This window comes from Xenopus tropicalis, chromosome 2, assembly GCF_000004195.4.
Source record: "Xenopus tropicalis strain Nigerian chromosome 2, UCB_Xtro_10.0, whole genome shotgun sequence".
Classification (NCBI taxonomy): Eukaryota; Metazoa; Chordata; class Amphibia; order Anura; family Pipidae; genus Xenopus; species Xenopus tropicalis.
Genome location: NC_030678.2, coordinates 138,806,547 through 138,824,871, shown reverse-complemented (window position 1 = coordinate 138,824,871; position 18,325 = coordinate 138,806,547). Strand labels below are relative to the sequence as shown.

Below are 18,325 nucleotides of genomic sequence, written 5' to 3'. Positions count from 1 at the left end.
ACCTCCACTCAATGGGACAGTCCCTGCTGTTCTGTATATGAACTAAAATGCTTTTGATTTTGACATGTTCCTTTTTCTGTACCCAAAAAGGCTGAAATACTGTTTGTACAGGCATGGGACCTTTTATGCTGAATGCTTGGAACCTGGGGTTTTCCAGATAAGGGGTATTTCTGTAATTTAGATCTGTATAACCAAAGTCTACTGAACTTTGTTGGGTTAAAGGGGTTGTTCACCTTCAATGTCCACATTTTATTAGACCACCAACATTCTCAGCATGTCATAAAATCCATTTTCCATAAAAAAAAAAGTACAAAGGCCACTGTAAAAGCTACTTTTTACACCTGTTAAATCAGTCCTTCTGTCTCTGTGATAAGTTTTCTGAAGGGATGGGAGTGGCCTATTTTGAACCTGACACACTGAGAACTTCCTATATGTTTACATCATCACATCCAGGCTTTGCCCTTACATTTTTCCTATAGGACCAATTCATTGGTTGCTTGTCCACTCTAACCAGTTGCATAAAATGAAAGGCCATAGGTTAATTTCTCCCTTGCAAAGTCATAGGCAAAAAGACTTGGCATATCTAACATACTGCTACATTATAATATGCAGCACTGTCAGACTGACAGGAGACACAGCCAACAGGAGTTAAGTCTGCTATTATGCATAACATCATATAAGGAAGTAAAATAAAAGCAACTGTAGTGTTTATGGGGGGGGGCACACAGAAGTAATACTGCTGCAGGGGTGATGCACACTAATAACTGTTCTGGGTTCGCTGCAGCTATGATTATTTTTAGGTCTGGACTGGCATTCAAAATAGGTCCTGGCATTTGAAACATACAAAGGCCCACACAGCCCCTATGGCATTTGCTAGAATCTATAGATTATCAGTCTGGGGCCCAATTACTTTCTGGACCTGCAGCATGTATGATATGGGTGTCCAGGCAGGGTTGCCACCTGACTAGTGAAAATAAGAGTTAATGTTATGAATATAAAATATAGGAAGGCCAGTATTATTCCTAGAAAAGGTGGGAACTCTAGTCTCCAATTTTAAGACAAAAGTTGCCAAAACACTGGACACCTATAATGTATTTATGTTGCATGGCTATTTTCAGTTCTATACAGATATCTACATGCATCTGAAATAAATATGTTCTGTCAGCAGGGACTGGGCAGCTAATTCAACACTGCCTAAACCTGCCACTTTTTCCTCCGCAATATTGCCAAGATGCGCCCCTTTCTTTCACAAGTAACAGCTAAAACACTATTCCATGCCCTTATCCTTTCCTGTTTAGATTACTGCAATCTCCTACTAACCGGCCTCCCAGACTCCCACCTCTCTCCCCTGCAATCAACTCTGCTGCCAGGATCCACCTGCTCTCTCCGAAGAGGGAACCTGCTCAGCCTCAATTAAGCTCTCTTGCATGGCTGCCTGTTAAGCAAAGGATAGCTTACAAAATCCTTCTGCTAACATTCACAGCCCTTCACTCCTCTGCTCCTCACTACATTTTTTCACTGGTCTCTGCACTTTCCTGGTGGTCTCCTCCACCCTCTGTCTTTTTACACTATCCACACCCACTGTGCTCTCTCGTCTTAAACCTTTCTATCTCGCTGCTCCTTACCTCTGGAACTCTATCCCTGAATCCCTCCGTAGGGAACACTCACTCCCTCTCTTTAAGATAAAACTCAGTTACCTTCTGGAGCATTAAAACATTATTTTGTCTGGTCCTGCAATTAAGGGTAAATGCCCATACCTGGTGCACTCTTACCTTCCAAGTTGTGCCTGTATGTTACCAAACCACTTAGATTGTAAGCTCTACGGGGTAGGGACCTCCTTCCTACTGTGTCTGATACCACATGGCACTTATATATACATATATGTATTTATTATAACCCTTGTACTTGTACAGCGCTGCGTACCCTTGTGGCGCTTTATAAATAAAGTAATACATACAAACATTTTAACAGGGCTAACACAATGATTTTGTGAGCTATAGAATGCCTGTAACTGTAATATATGTACATTAGGCTTTAAATCAGTACCTGCTTGGATTTCTATCCCCACCTCACCACCAACTATCATGCTGCAACTTGTTTCTTTTCCCAGGTCACTCACATTTGATAGCTGTTGTTCTGAGACATGGAAGCCTGACACTTACAGAAACAGGCTGATATCAGTTTTCAAGTTTGTGAATTAGAGTTTGTTTTCCTAAATCAAAAACTTGCATATTAAATGCTCGCTATTTATTAAGGAAAACTTGTTCGAATTAAAAAAAAAACTAGAATACCTCAAACTTTTACAACAAGTCCAACCCCTTGCAGTATCAGCTCTCCTGCATCAGCTTTGTATACCCCCAGATGCCAACCATGTGATCCCAGGCACCAATCCTGAGGACTTCTGGCAGACTTGCTTCAGCAACGTTATTAGCTAATCCCTAGAAATCCCCTCATATCCTGGCTAGCACCCCCACCTTCTAGCTTTATCCTTTAAAAGGCAACCCTGGTAGCTTCCTGGAAACTCCTGTGTACCTGCTCTAAACAATTTCCCCTCAGCTGGCCCCCAACCCATGTAGCCCCAGAGGCCAGATTCGGTCTACAGCTGCCATTACACATGAATTAAAAACCTCCAGTTAAGATAATTTCCCTTTGTAGGTAGTGTAAGGCATTCCAGTCAGGTGGGCTGTGCTCAGCTGTGAGGGGGCAATAAAAAGAAAAAAGCAAACTACTCAAAATAAGTCACCAACAATAAGCCACAACTTTATTAAATCATTAGAAATAGTATAAATCTCAATTTCAGCTGCACCGACCAATGCTCAAGACCAAAGGGGATTTTCTGGTCACTCACATCGTCAACTCCTAATATTGCACAAAAAAAATAAAGGGAAATAAAATTGATTAAAATAATGTATTTACTAAACTAATACAAGTCCTGGTGGTATCTTTGCTCTAATGAATTCTCCATAGGAATTTAGAATAGACTTTCTGATATAAACAGTGCAGTACTTGCTCTGAATATTCATATATATCATCGAAACATTGGGGATCATTTCTTAAAGGAACAGTAACACCAAAAAATGAAAGTGTATAAAAGTAACTAAAATACAATGTGCTGCTGCCCTGCACTGGTAAAAGTTGTGTGTTTACTTCAGAAAGTCTACTATAATTTATATAAATAAGCTGCTATGTAGCCATGGAGGCAGCCATTCAAAGAAGAAAAGGCACAGGCACTTAGCAGATAACAGATAAAACACTACTGTATTCTACAGAACTTATCGGTTATCTGCTATGTAACCTGTGCCTTTTCTCCTTTTTTCCAGCTTGAATGGCTGCCTCCATGGCTACACAGCAGCTTATTATATAAATTATAGTAGTGTTACTGTAGCAAACACACCAGTTTTACCAGTGCAGGGCAACAGTGCATTATAAATTTATTACTTTAAAGCTCTTTTATTTTTTAGTGTTACTAATCCTTTAAGACTGGGCATATCTGCACCTAGTAACTCATGGCAACCAATTAGATTTTTGCTTTCATTGTTCTACCTGCACATTGCTTATGAAAAACAAAAACTCATAATTGGGGTTTCTAAGGGTAACTGCCCAGGCGCAAACTTGCACAGTAATAAATGACCTCCATTGTATCACTTTCATCTCTCCTCCAATTCCCATAATGCTTTGCATACCAGGTGTATACACAGCTCTGTTAATCAGAGAACATGCAAGGCATTTTGGCATTTGGAGACCAATACAAGGCTTCAATTGTATAAGTAGGGAGAACAAGTAAATAAAGGTAATAGTATGATAGTGAAAGGGATAGTAGTTTTAGAGGTTTCTGTATTTGCTGTTTAAACTCCACTGTATATGAAATTCTTATATAAATACACAGTGGCAAGGCACAAATCCTAGTAAACTGCAAAAAAAAATACAAAAGACATCCTTTTAAAAGGACGAGACCCTACAACTGCACACAGCAAGATGTTTCCTAACTCTGTTTAATGCACAACTGAATATGTGAAGAGGATCACATGTATTCGTATATGCGTTTAACACTCTTAGTACTTACCATGATTGCATTTACTATGTCGTTACTGTTATTCTTAAGCGCACGTACAGCCTTCGCTCTGGACACATTAGCCTGTGACATAACAAGCTCAATGTCCTTGACTTCCACGCCGGTCTCATCAACCTGCAGAACAGAGTGGTTAACAGAATTAGTCATTCAGGAAACCCACTTATTAATACAGTATAAAAAATCTGATATCTTTAATGACAGATCTGGAGGGCTGAATGAAAGACAATCTAGTGGCATCCTACTATTTTCTTAAGGCTAAAAAAGTACAATTAAATCCCATTACAGGTACACCTATACTATCAATGAAGCTTAATTAACAAACAAAAAACTATATTAGGTTTTTTAATGTTATGTGGATAGTTTGTGCATAATCCATAATCAAATAACACTGCCCTTCAACAAAATTAAATGCTGGGTAGAAACAAACCAAAAAATCAAATAAAAAAATAAAATTGTGCTGTGCTCTTACCTCTTCTTCTTCGCTCTCTTCCTGTACTGTAGGAGTCTGTGTATTTTCTTGGATATTTGAGACTGCCTCTCCCTGTACCTTGAACTTTTCTGCAGCTGCTAACTGGGCTTGTTGGGAAAGATCTTCAATCTGCAGGGGAAGAAGTGAAGTGAACAGGCCATGAGTACACAAGCCACAATACGTGTGGTTATTTTAAGGCTCAAGTCCCACCCTACACACCTTAGCCTCTCCAAAGACAATATAAGTGTCAGATGCCGGGCTCTTGTACACATCGGGTTTTGTGATGACAAAAAGAATGTTTTTGGATTTTCTGATGGTGACTCTTGTGACTCCAGTGACCTGGCGAAGCCCCAACTTAGACATAGCCTGAAATCAATTAGAAAGAGTGGGTCATTTTCTTCAAAGGAGCAGATGTAATATTCATGTATGTTTACTTAAATAGAGAAAGAAAAAAGAACAACTTTCGCCTGAAACAGCAAAACTCTTGTAAAGTATTTGGATACAAATATGTTATTTTACACCAGACTGTTATACCCCCTGCTCACTTGTTCACTACAGGCAGTTTTAATGGAAATGTTAAATGTGAAACTTACTCCTCCTACAAATACTTACATAGCTCTAACTATAAATGTGCACCCTGTTTTAGAAGTAACAAATCGTGCAGTCTCTTTGACTGAAGTGTTTTTATCTCACAGCCCTATATACCCCCCTCCCCAAGAATATGAAGATTATTTTATTTGTTAACTCTACAGTTTTTGACAGTCCTGTGCCTCGTATTACTGACATGAATGGGAACTGCCCTTCATGCTTTATGACATGCAGTTTTTGTCCCTGCATTTGTCCACTGAAATGGTGGTGGATAAACATTGTGTTTTTATTAGCCTAAATGTTAATCACATGATACAGTAGTTACAGATCTGTAATTAGGAAAAGATACAAAGTCATTTAGTTACACTAGCAGGAAGGACTACAATATTGTAGTAAAAATTGGAACTGCACAAAAAAATACAATATGTGCATAAGTGGAAACAATAAGCTAAGTCACAATTCTCAAATGAAATGTAGAGGATGACCTTGTTATAAATTATAAAGTGTTCCATAACTGTGAGGCTCAGAAAGGTGTCAGACTCATGGTGCTCTGTGAGGCACACACGCATACATTTACACAGCACATACACAAATATATCATTTACCTTTCTTGCTTTCTTTTCACTCCTGCTCTGTTTTGCTTTGCTTACTGGTTCTTCATCTATCTCTGCAGCTGCTGCAAGCTGTTAATATAGGCAAAAAAAAAAAAAATGCAGTTAGTAGGGGAATAATGTAGTAGAACGAGTCTTTAATCTATGAACATTCCTTTTATGCACCCACTCAGGCTAAAATTTCACATGGGGCTACTCTCATATTCCTAGTTTCCCAGGTGCCCATGCTCTGATAAACGTTAGTCACACTTTACTGCTGCGCACTTGATAGTAAGAAATCCAAGTCCAGCTTGGGACTCCACCAGTTACATGGGAGTTGAAGAAACAATAGGTTACCTGAAAGCAGTTCTAATGTGTAGCGCTGGCTCTTTCTGAAAGCTCAGACTCAGGCACAATGCACTGAGATGGCACCTACACACCAATATTATAACTAAGAAAAATACATTTGTTGGTTCAAGAATAAAATGTTAAATGGTAGTGAATTACTTGCAAAGGGGACAGGGTTATATAGTAAAAAATATACCATAAAAATCATCACAGAATCCTTTTAAGGTAACACAAAACAGCACAGCCTTAGGTGACACAAGCACTTGCCTTGGACAGTAGCTTGGAACCCCATCACTATATGCCTTTCCAGATTACTAACAAAAGAGTTTGTAAGGTGATTTGTTTTCAAGTCTATGTGGCTACTATAACTCGCATGGGCTACTAAAAGCAGTTCTTAAACCACCCAAATATTCCCATGTGCCATGGCTCTACATGAGTGGATGAGCCAGATTTGGCCCATGACATGGATGACTGCATCTGCCAGAGATGCATGAAAGGGTAGCATTGCCCTGCTGGCAGATCTTTCTGTGTACGGCATGCTTATATGAGTGATATGGGAAAGAATAGAATATATACAAATGAAGAAACTTCACTACATGAAATTTGTGCTGTCACAGCTCAATGCTATAAATATGACAAAAAGGTCTCTTTTGCTTCTTATGCCCAGGAAACATGAAGCATATTACATGTAACCTCTTTCATGGCTTAAAGTTTTTAGAACTGCTCTATAACAGCAGCTGTACAGAGAGCTCACAGGAAATAGGCATGGACAGATGTTAGTAAAGGATTGGGAGCCTTCAAAACCAACACCACTGCATTCCCGAGACAGTTTGCAATTGGTCTTCATTATAATGAAATATTATACATCAAGGTGAGACAGCATTTATCCTCCCATGTGTTCTGGGTTATTATACAGGTATGAGATCTGTTATCCGGAAACCGGATATCAAATTATGGGAAGGCCATCTCCCATTTAATTCAAATAATTCAAATCTTTAAAAGTGATTTCCATTTTCTCTGTAATAAAACAGTAGCTTGTACTTGATCCAAAACAATCCCATTGGGTATAATGAATGTTTAAAAGTTTTTTTAATAGACTTAAGCTATGGAGATCCAAATTATGGAAAGGATTGGATCCTTTATCTGGAAAACACCAGGCCCTGAGCATTCTGGATAACAGGTCCCATACTTGGACATGATATTTGCCACTGTATTTATCCTGCAATGCATTCTGGGTGTTACATGAAATTTGCACTGCACTTAAAGGGGTGGTTTACCTTTAAGTTAACTTTTAGTTTGCTAAAGAATGGCCAATTCTTAAGAACTTTTCAACTCGGGGTCACAGACCCCAGCAGCCAAACACTATTGCTCTGTGAAGCTCTAATTTTATTGTTACTTTTATAGTTCCTTTATTACTTGGCTTTCAATTCAGGCCCTTTCCTATTTTCCAGTTTTCACTGCCTGGTTGCTAGGTTAAAATGGACCCTAGCAACCAGATAGCTGCTGAATAAAAACCTAAATAATTCAAAAGCCACAAATAAAAAATGAAGACCAATTGCAAACTGTCTCAGGATATCACACTCTACAACACATTAAAAGTTAATTTAAAGGGGAACAACCCCTTTCTGTGTTCTGGAGTATTATACATGAATGTGGAAATACATTTATTCCACAGGGTGTTTTGGGTGGTATTTTACTTGAAATGGCCATTTATCCTGCCATTTTTTCTTGGGTAGTATACACAGAGCTGGGATACTATGAGGGAATGCAAATAGCAAAAAGCAACCTTGGCCTATGGAAATATAGTCATTAAGATGCCATGCAACTAAAAATTCACATTTTAAAATTGTGAATAATGTAATGCAGTGCTAAATCATGCTTATATAATGAAAGATAAGGGCAAGCAAGCATAAAGCAGCTGAAGTACATAGAACAGACATACCTGTGCCTGCTGTGTGGTGGTTTGTGTGGAGTCTTGTTCCAGCTCAGGTGGGGAGTCATCACTGTCTGACTCTGTTCCAGACCCTGTCATACAATTATATTATATGAAACGGATATGATCACTTCATTAAGCATTAGGTTCTGCATGACAAAGTAAAGCCAATTTAAACATCAACAACAAACTTAAGCTTTAGAGCTTAAGAGAACATCCCAAAGCAGCATGGCCATAGTTTTCAGATGAGGAATCCCCACGTGTCACTGTGTGTTCCTTTAATGCAGAGAAAAGCAGAAGGATCCCCACAGGCACTGCACAGTTCTGTTTACACCAGAAAAGGTTTGTCAATCTCCACTTCAATGTAGCTTTCCCTAAAACATTGCATTTTCACTGCAGAAGGGTCCGGGGCAGTACAAAATGCAATAAGGTTGTCTTGTGAACTCCCTCATCACCTCTAGAAGCAAAATGCACAAAAGAGGCTAACCAAGCAATATGCTCGTTTGTTGAGTTTATTTTAAGTTACACAATTTCTAAAACAAAAACTCAGAGAGATTACATTTTTGATAATCAAACTTAAGATCTAGTACTGTTGACTGTGAAATCTTTCTCATATCCAGCTTTTGGATAGCCAGGCAGATTACATTTCTTTTAAAAACCTTTCCCAAAACCACCAATCACTTTATGGCTTTGCTGCAGTTTCTACAGCCAATATAAACAATTACAGATAAACAAGCACAAACAAAATAACAAGCACAACAAAAATATTTAAAGCAAAGATTAGAACACAAAATCACACAGACCCCACCCCCATTATCATTACAGATGACTAGAGGTAGGCATACTACTGGTGAACAAATATAGCTGTACTTAGTAAAGTTAGTTTTCTGAGCATTTATAGTGACCCATATTTCAGAATTGTGTTATGATGTGAAAGAATAAACTTTATTCATACAGTGCATGTGTAGAAAATAAAAAGGTACATGGAATTTTAAGAACGGTCAGTATTTCATTTCATCTAAGGGCCAATACTGCCCCCAGTCACGTCACTGTCACGTGCTAATCATAGCTCTGTTTATGACATATGGTAAGCAATAAGGCACAGAGTAGCAGAGCCAGCCTCAGTAAAACCATTACGCAGCATTCAGTTGAATAGAACAGACCTCAACATGGGGCCACAAAAAATGATGCTCTCAGAGGGGGTTCAGTCCCCACAAGACACAGAATTTCCTAGAAAGGGAGAAGTTAGTTATTGGGACCAAATTTTGGGGGGTTTAGGATTCATAAAGCTGACTGTGCCTAAATTTAGTGTCTGGTCTCATGTGATTAGTAGTTGACAAGATGATAGATGTCTGTCCACAAAGAGCAATTCTTCCAACTGAATGAAATAAAAGGTGTGGGATTCATTATCCAAAAACGTTATCCAGAAAGCTCACAATTATGGGAAGACTATATCACATAAAGGCCATTTTAATCAAATAATTTGTTTGTAGAAATTATTTCCTTTGTCACTGTAAAACAGTACCTTGTACTCAAAGGACACATCAACGCAAGATATTTTTTGCTAATAAAAGAAAACAATTTTAAGCAACTTTGCAATATACTTCATTACAAATTTGCAATGGTTTTTGACTTATTTGTATATATAATTGCTATTAGAAGTAGTGTTGGCTCTGGCATTTCAAACAATGTAACACAAGCCAGCAAAATGACAGACCTGTCTTGCTGGAGGAGACTGACTTTTGCATCATTGTTTAAAAAGTAACAACCAGGAGTTCAGCAAATGCTTCTTTCAATAGCAATTACATTTACAAATACATTTTAAAGCACTAGAAATTTTCAATAAATTCACATTGGAATGTTGCTTGGAATTATGTTTTTTTTTTATTAATGCAGAGATCCATATTGGTAGCAAAATTATCCCACTAGGTTTTTTATTTACTTTAAATGACTTTAGTAGACTTTTCGTATTGTCCATAAACACCCAGGTCCCTAACATCCTGTATAACATGTCCCATACTACTGCGGAGGCACCTGCAATTTTTTCTGAAACTGTAGAGACTCTGTCCCACCAAGCATGTGACTAATGAAGCACTGTAGAGTTTAATCCACGCTAAGCGAAACCTACCTACCTACTCAGATGTTAATAAGTTAATTGTATTCTAAATGGTATCAAAGTGTTATTTCACTGCACACAGTTAAGTGAACACCAAGCTAAATACCCTTATCATTCTTCAACACAGCCTCCTTGACTGGTGGAGTTTGCACCACTTTAGGGGACCCAAAGTCCACCATGACTGGATGGAAGGCATGTTCTTGAGGTGGAGCTTCTGGGGGGATCAGAGGTGGCATTTCGTCCTCTTCCACAGTAAGAGGCAAAGGTGCCGATGGTAATACAGTGGAGGATGTTTTGGGGGCAAGGGGTGGGGAAACAGAATCAGGCTGGGCAGAAGAAACAGGCTCCGGAGTTGGCAAAGACTGGGAAGGAGTTAGCACTTTTGCAGGGCTTTGGGCACTTAGCTCTGCAGCAGGCTGAGGGGAGAGGCCCTCACTTTTATTTGCTAAAAGAAGGAGAAGAAAAGTTATTAGGAGCAACATAAATGAAAGTTTAACAGATGAGGTCAAATTACCTACAGTGCTGGTGCAACACATGCAGACAAGAGCAGGAAGTAGAATGTCAGTCAGAATAGACTTATGTTCATCATAATATTAAAGCTGATTCACTGGATATTTCAGGCAAAATCCTATCAGGATGTGCTGTGCAGTCTGGTAGGACAGGTTCAGCTTAAATACACATGTGCAGCTGCGAGGTTTTACACACAGGGTGCAACCATCAGTTGGGTCTTGTTAGCCTGAATCTCATGAGAAACAGGAGTACAATAGGCTTAGGGGGAAAAGAAAGAGCATCAGCCTCAGGTGGCTAATCAGACAAGGCAGTAGTTGCAGAAAATGTAGGCCCAGATAAAATGTCTTATTTAATCTCATGTTTGATATGAATTTTCAAAAGTCTTCAGCTCTTAGCTGTGGTACACTGTAAAATCTACAGTGCCTGCTGTCAAAGACCTTGCAGCCAGAATGTGTTACCTGCCAATAGTTTATTAGGGTGGGCTAGCAACTAAAGCTTATTAACCGTAGAATCAGACCAAAGCATCAGTTGTGCCACTCAATTAACTGCATTCTTTTTATAGCTGATATAATAGTGATATTATAGTGACAAGTTTCATGCATATCCCTCCAGGAAACAAGGCTTCTGTATTAACTCTTTGCCAGCAGCTGGTGGGCTCATCTACGCATGCATCACAGAATAAAATGCTGCAAATGCGTATTTAGTGAAAATAGAACACATTTGTTAAACACGCACATAAACGTGAGCACTTGGAAAGTACCTGGGCTCTGCACCTCAGCAACAGGAAGGCTAGGCGCTGCTACAGCAGCAGATGAAATGGATTCTGGAGCTGAGAGAGAGAGTTACCGCCGTTACTGAATATATATATAAACTGACACCTTCCAGACATGCCGCTAGGTAAATGGTATCATAAAAGGAACACATACATGCCAGGCAAACTCACCGAATACACACTCACATACAAGGAAAAGGCCAACTTCTCTGACTGGTCTCTGCCAGCTCTTAAAGGGGTTGTTCACCAATGTCCAAACCTTATTAAACCACCAACAATGCTCTCGGCGTTTCAGAAAATCCATTTTCCATAAAGAAAAAAGGCCACTATAAAAGCTACTTTTCATACCTCTTAAATCAGTCCTTCTGTCTGATCAGTTTTCTGAAGGGATGGGAGTGGCCTATTTTGAACCTTGACCCTACTGAGAACTTCCTATATGCTTACATCATCACATCCATCACAGCTTTGCACTTAATTTTATTCTATTGGACCAATTCATTGGTTGCTTGTGCACGCTAACCAGTTGCATGAATTTAAAAGTGATTGGTTAATTTCTCCCTTGCAATGGCATAGGCTCATCATCACATCACAAATCTAACATATTGTTATGTTAAGATTTGCAGCAGTCACAGGCATAGGAAGCAATGCCAGACTGACAGGAGACACAACCAATAGGAGTCTGCTGCCAGTACTATGCGTAACATCATATAAGTAAAAAAGTGACTGTAGTGGCCCCAAACCTCAGCACAGGGCCTGTGCAGAAGTAAATGATCAGCAGAGGGATGATTCAAAATTTAAAAAGCCCTTTAAGATGAACAAAGGACTCCAGAGTTGAATTTTAAGGTAAATAGTCTGACCTGTATACATGAGGCTTACACCTTTCCTAACCACCACATTTCCTAACCTTGGGTCTCCTAATGCTGAAGGACAACAACCCTTAGTAAATGCTGAGAATTGTAGTCCACCTCTATTCTTCCCCAAACTGAAGTTCAAGACTTATCTTTAATGAATAAAAATCAGAAGTATAAGTGGATTTTTTAATATAATACAGCAACAATGTATAGTGCTGTGTGCACTTTCCAAAAATGATCCTACACATACAAATCTTGACATCTACCATGATGTGTAGAGACTGAGCTTAGTTGAAACACGCACAATATCTAGATATTGCTCATTCATGTTTCCTCCCCCCCCCCCCAGAACAGACCTACACGGCACTGTGCAGATTATTCACTTTGGTCCCCTGCCCCAGTGGAGCTTACAATCTAAAGTTAGGATCAATTTTATCAGGAACCAATAAACAAACTTCTGGGGTAAAACAGGAAACCTGATTACCCAGCACAAACCTATGTGGGCATGGGATAAAATGCAGACTCCTTACAGCTAGTGCCCAGGCCAAACTCAGGACCTCAGCGCCACAAGGCAGAAGTGCTACTCACTTAGCCAACATGATGCCCATTAGGTACACAATTAGGTATGCACACATCTACATATTTTATGAATGCCAAGACTGGAGAAAATTACTAGGTAAATATATGATGGTGTTAATATTTGATCCACAAAAGGAATGGTTTCTCAGCATTCAATATCTGGAGAAAGATCATAATCCACACTGGATATTTAGGCTATGACACAGGCAACTAGAGATTTATTTGGCATTTACTGTAAGAAGTCTCATGCGTGCCAGAGCGCAATGCAGGTAAGGCACTACTAGCAGACTATGGAAGATGTCACTAAGGTTGAAAACATGCACAGACACAGTACTCTCATGCATGTTTTAATTACTTCACATCCGTAGTAAAAGCTTCCATGCACTTTAATGTCCATAAGATGCGAGGTTAAAAAAACAATGGGTTCACACAGACTACCTGCTCCTTGGGAAGTGCTGTCAGTCGGAGACGGAGCAGAACTTGGTTTAGGGCTAGCCCCTGCAGCTCTCTCTTTCTTTTCTCCAAGTTTGGGGACAGCTTTTGATACTTTTACATCTGCAGTCTTGGGGCTGGGCTCTGGAGCCTTAGCCTCGGCGGGCTTGGGGCTGGGCTCTGGAGCCTTAGCGGGCTTGGGGCTGGGCTCTGAAGCTTTAGCCTCTGCGGGCTTGGGGCTGGGCTCTGAAGCTTTAGCCTCTGCGGGCTTGGGGCTGGGCTCTGAAGCTTTAGCCTCTGCGGGCTTGGGGCTGGGCTCTGAAGCTTTAGCCTCTGCGGGCTTGGGGCTGGGCTCTGAAGCTTTAGCCTCTGCGGGCTTGGGGCTGGGCTCTGAAGCTTTAGCCTCTGCGGGCTTGGGGCTGGGCTCTGAAGCTTTCGCCTCTGCGGGCTTGGGGCTGGGCTCTGAAGCTTTAGCCTCTGCGGGCTTGGGGCTGGGCTCTGAAGCTTTAGCCTCTGCGGGCTTGGGGCTGGGCTCTGGAGCTTTAACCTCTGCTGGCTTGGGGCTGGGCTCTGGAGCTTTCACCTCTGCTGGCTTGGGGCTGGGCTCTGAGCTTTCACCTCTGCGGGCTTGGGGCTGGGCTCTGAAGCTTTCACCTCTGCGGGCTTGGGTCTGGGCTCTGAAGCTTTCACCTTTGCGGGCTTGGGTCTGGGCTCTGAAGCTTTCACCTTTGCGGGCTTGGGGCTGGGCTCTGGAGCTTTAACCTCTGCTGGCTTGGGGCTGGGCTCTGGAGCTTTAACCTCTGCTGGCTTGGGGCTGGGCTCTGGAGCTTTAACCTCTGCTGGCTTCAGGCTAGGCTCTGGAGCCTTTGCCAACTTGGGGCTGGGCTCTGAAGCTTTAGCCTCTGCGGGCTTGGGGCTGGGCTCTGAAGACTTAGCCTCTGCGGGCTTGGGGCTGGGCTCTGAAGACTTAGCCTCTGCGGGCTTGGGGCTGGGCTCTGAAGACTTAGCCTCTGCGGGCTTGGGGCTGGGCTCTGAAGACTTAGCCTCTGCGGGCTTGGGGCTGGGCTCTGAAGACTTAGCCTCTGCGGGCTTGGGGCTGGGCTCTGAAGACTTAGCCTTTCCGTGCTTGGGGCTGGGCTCTGAAGACTTAGCCTCTGCGGGCTTGGGGCTGGGCTCTGAAGACTTAGCCTCTGCGGGCTTGGGGCTGGGCTCTGAAGACTTAGCCTCTGCGGGCTTGGGGCTGGGCTCTGAAGACTTAGCCTCTGCGGGCTTGGGGCTGGGCTCTGAAGACTTAGCCTCTGCGGGCTTGGGGCTGGGCTCTGAAGACTTAGCCTCTGCGGGCTTGGGGCTGGGCTCTGAAGACTTAGCCTCTGCGGGCTTGGGGCTGGGCTCTGAAGACTTAGCCTCTGCGGGCTTGGGGCTGGGCTCTGAAGACTTAGCCTCTGCGGGCTTGGGGCTGGGCTCTGAAGCTTTAGCCTTTCCGTGCTTGGGGCTGGGCTCTGAAGCTTTAGCCTCTGCAGCTGGGCTGGCTCTGAGTTAGCCTGCAGGCTGGGGCTCTGAAGCTTTAGCCTCCGGCTTGGCTGACTGAGCTTAGCCTTGAGGCTGGGCTGGGCTCTGAAGCTTTAGCCTCTGCAGGCTTGGGGCTGGGCTCTGAAGCTTTAGCCTTTCCGTGCTTGGGGCTGGACTCTGACACTTTTCTCTCTCTAGATTTGAGGCTATGTTCTGAAGATTTCCCCTTTACTTTTCCAGGTTTGCTAGGCTCTGAAGATTTCTTTTTTGTGACTCCTTGTTTGGAGTCTGATATTTTATCAAAAGAAAGAAAGGAAAAAATAAAGACATATCAAGAGTAATACAAGAAGTAAAAGAGGACATCATTTTCTTCTTACCAAGTAGATTTCAGCACAATAGCACACTATTAGAAGTAAAAGACTAGTAGCCATTATAGCCAGGACATGAAGTTTAAGAGGAGTACTAAAGGAAGAGGATCTAGCACTTGGGATAGATTATACTTACTTTTGCTCACAAATTTCTCAATATTAAAAAAGAGCCTTGGTATTAAAAGGTATTAAAATCCACTTAGTTACTCATTACTAATTTTGTATATAACTAGCAATGTGATAAAACAAAAAAAACAATACAGCATGTGCAAATCTGAGCAGAACGCAAATATGCAAGTTTCTCTCATTTGGACACTGACAGAAGTAGGAATTTACAAATATTGTGTCAATTCTACTTTGGAGTTGTAACCCACAACAGTTATCAATGAACGACTTAAAACAACAGTATGCCCAATGAAAGCAAAGTTCTGACAAGTTCCTCTGGCATAAAACTCAAAAAAAAAGTATTGTACATGTAAAGAAGATATACTATATCATGATGAGAGTTGTAAAAACTACGCTGTATTTAGATCTGTTTTGTTTGGCTTTATACACAAAATTAAGGTACAATGAAGAACTGTTAAATGTAACCTTTTAACGGTGATAAACTGAACAGTTTTAGAAAATTTTACACAATTATTAAACAAAAAAATGTAAAAATAAAATCTACTCTTGTTATGTGAATCCTACTGGGTGGAAGTGTCAGGGCTAAGTACACACAGATCTTATTCACTATCAGCATAGCCCCTGAAACCACAAATCCCAATTAAATTGGAAAAATGTGCCAGCATTGACTTTCAGCCTGAAAACACTCAAGCATTTTCATGCTGAATGACATTACTACTCTTGCGGTCACATGCTTCAAATTCAAATAAAAGGGAGGCAAATTTGGAGTTTTCAGCACTTCTCTGCTAGCTAAATTATGTTGGCGGTATATATGCTGTGTGCAGCTGGCCTACAATATTAAGAGATGTTTCATACATATCTAACCGTACTACTATATGTAACTCGGTAGAATTCCAAAGTAAATTTGTCATCAATTTCCCCACCGTAAAACGTTTGTTTTTGAATGAAAAGGCATTTTGCACAGATCAGTAGATTGCATGAAAAGGTATGCTTGTGTTACACAAATAATGTGCTGCCTTGACACTTTTTGCTGCACTTAGACTAGCAGACACCAATCAGTTGTCATGCTCCTATTCCTCTGATGTATTGACTTAATCCCAAGAATTTTAGAGGTCATAAAGCATAATAAAACCCAAACAACTTCGGATAAACATTTTGAATGACAGATGGATAGCTAAAGAACTTTATCTCAAAGTGACATCTATACAATACTAAAGAAAATGGTGAGCTACAGATAACATGTTGTACAAGTACACCCTATAACATGTTGTACAAGTGACACCCTATTAAAGACAGTCTGACTATGACTATGTATACAGATATAAGCAGAAATGTCGAAGGGTGCAGAAAGTAAAAATTTTAAAACAGTATATTTAAGCTTAAAGGATTTCATCACAATGTAAAAGAGAATGCATATAACACTTTGGCAGAAACATTAAGGCTACACTGCCAGATCTTGTTTATATCTTTCACACCCATTTTGTGATACCTACCTGACGAGTCCCCAGCGGCTTCAGCCTTTGCTGCATCTGTCTGAGAAGCCTCACTTGCCACCTTGGCATTCGGGGTGACAGTTTTTTTCGCCTCAGCTGCCACTGCCCCTTCTGTGGGTGCAGCAGCCTCTGCCCCAGGGGCAGAGGGAGACGGTGCTGTAACATTATGAGCATTTTAATATGTAACTTGAAAATCCATCTGTTAGTCCCACAACCACATGCTTGTAAACACGCAAGAGTCCTAGTGGTAAAGAGACACACAAGTGGATACCAGAACACTGAGATTACAGAGGGTGAACAGTGAGGATATAAAAACCCATTTTAAGAGTCCAATTTTTTGTTAACTGTGACAAGTCTCAGAAATGTGTTCATGTAATCTCTTCATGCCATAATAACGGTTAACGAATTGGTACAACAACCACATTTTGTTAAGAATAACAAAGTGAATTACACCTGTAAGCTATGCATCCAGTGGTGTTATCACCCTCTCAAGACAGAAGCCACACATCTAGTAATAAAGCACTATAGAGATCTGATAAGCATTCCATGTTAGCAGGTAGCATGAAGCTTATCTGCATCAGCATTAAAGAATGGATACCTATGTGTATAGTCTGTACTGTAGAATAGGGTTACCAAACTACAAATTCAGGCAAGCATCTAGAAAATCCAGCCAGAAGGGCTGCACTGATTGCAATTTACTTCAAAGGCAGCATTTATTACAAGTGTTCAGGTAACCCTATTGTAGGAATTCTCTAACAGTCCAGAAAACTGGAGGCAGGTAGAAATACTTTTTAATTTGCCCTATTTTGTGCGCCAAACAGCAGATAACCAGCTGGCAAACCTCTAGCACAGGTGTATGTAAATTCAGCCCCTAACTGAGGCTGTGCTGTTACACTACTGCTGAAAACCAGGCCACCTGCTAGGGACACATTTGTTTTCTTAAAAACAGCTGTCTGAGGAACAAACAGGTCTGGAAAAAGACCTATAAATCTTAAAATGTATGGAACAGAAAGATGATTAGGTATGGAATTAAATGTTCTTCAGTCTATAGCCATACATGGCTATAAAAAAAACCTAACATAATTATGTACAAACCTGAGCAAAATTTGCTTCAGAAAAGCCACAGCACAAGGTTAATTCAACAAATGTGCAAGGAACCACAGCAAAGCATGTGTTAGATTTAACAAAAGACAGGAAAAATATAACAGCACCAGTAGTTTTTCTCAAGCTTCCCCATTTCCCACAGTGACATTTCCACTCATTTATCTCATCCACTCCTCAGATCTATAGAAATACTTTTAACGAAATCTGAAATGTTCCATTTGGTGCTCGAGGCTGGGTAGTTTCCAATTTCATGTGCCTATTGTCCGTAGGAGTGGATGATATTAAGTACTGTAAATACATAGAAATCATACAGAACTCACCAGTCTCAGCCTGGGGCTGGTGCAGTTCTTGCTCTGCAGCTGGGACAGTTTCTGTGGCTTCACCAGGCATTTCTTTAGGGGGAGAAAAAAAATTTAGAGATTTTCATAGAAACATTATACAAATGAGGGAATATAACAAAGTGAT

At 40.9% G+C, this 18,325-nt stretch overlaps 1 protein-coding gene across 10 annotated transcripts in view; it reads right to left on the bottom strand.

Annotated features, from left to right (window-relative positions):
* Window positions 1–2,735: 2,735 nt before the first annotated feature.
* Window positions 2,736–18,325, bottom strand: part of naca (nascent polypeptide associated complex subunit alpha) — a 22,008-nt gene continuing 6,418 nt past the window's right edge. The window contains exons 2-13 of one of the 10 annotated variants that reach the window (XM_031895879.1): window positions 18,181–18,252; window positions 16,757–16,912; window positions 14,888–15,057; window positions 13,267–13,771; window positions 11,387–11,455; window positions 10,223–10,561; window positions 8,010–8,092; window positions 5,735–5,812; window positions 4,761–4,907; window positions 4,542–4,670; window positions 4,064–4,186; window positions 2,736–2,859 (exon numbers count right to left, since the gene is read on the bottom strand). In XM_031895879.1, the coding sequence (XP_031751739.1) occupies window positions 2,845–2,859; window positions 4,064–4,186; window positions 4,542–4,670; window positions 4,761–4,907; window positions 5,735–5,812; window positions 8,010–8,092; window positions 10,223–10,561; window positions 11,387–11,455; window positions 13,267–13,771; window positions 14,888–15,057; window positions 16,757–16,912; window positions 18,181–18,250 (1,884 nt within the window). In that variant the 5' untranslated portion in view covers window positions 18,251–18,252 and the 3' untranslated portion in view covers window positions 2,736–2,844. Of the gene's footprint in view, window positions 2,860–4,063; window positions 4,187–4,541; window positions 4,671–4,760; window positions 4,908–5,734; window positions 5,813–8,009; window positions 8,093–10,222; window positions 10,562–11,386; window positions 11,456–13,266; window positions 14,773–14,863; window positions 15,058–16,756; window positions 16,913–18,180; window positions 18,253–18,325 lie in introns of those variants that run through there. The other 9 variants (XM_031895880.1, XM_012956786.2, XM_012956787.2 and 6 more) reach the window with 9 other exon arrangements.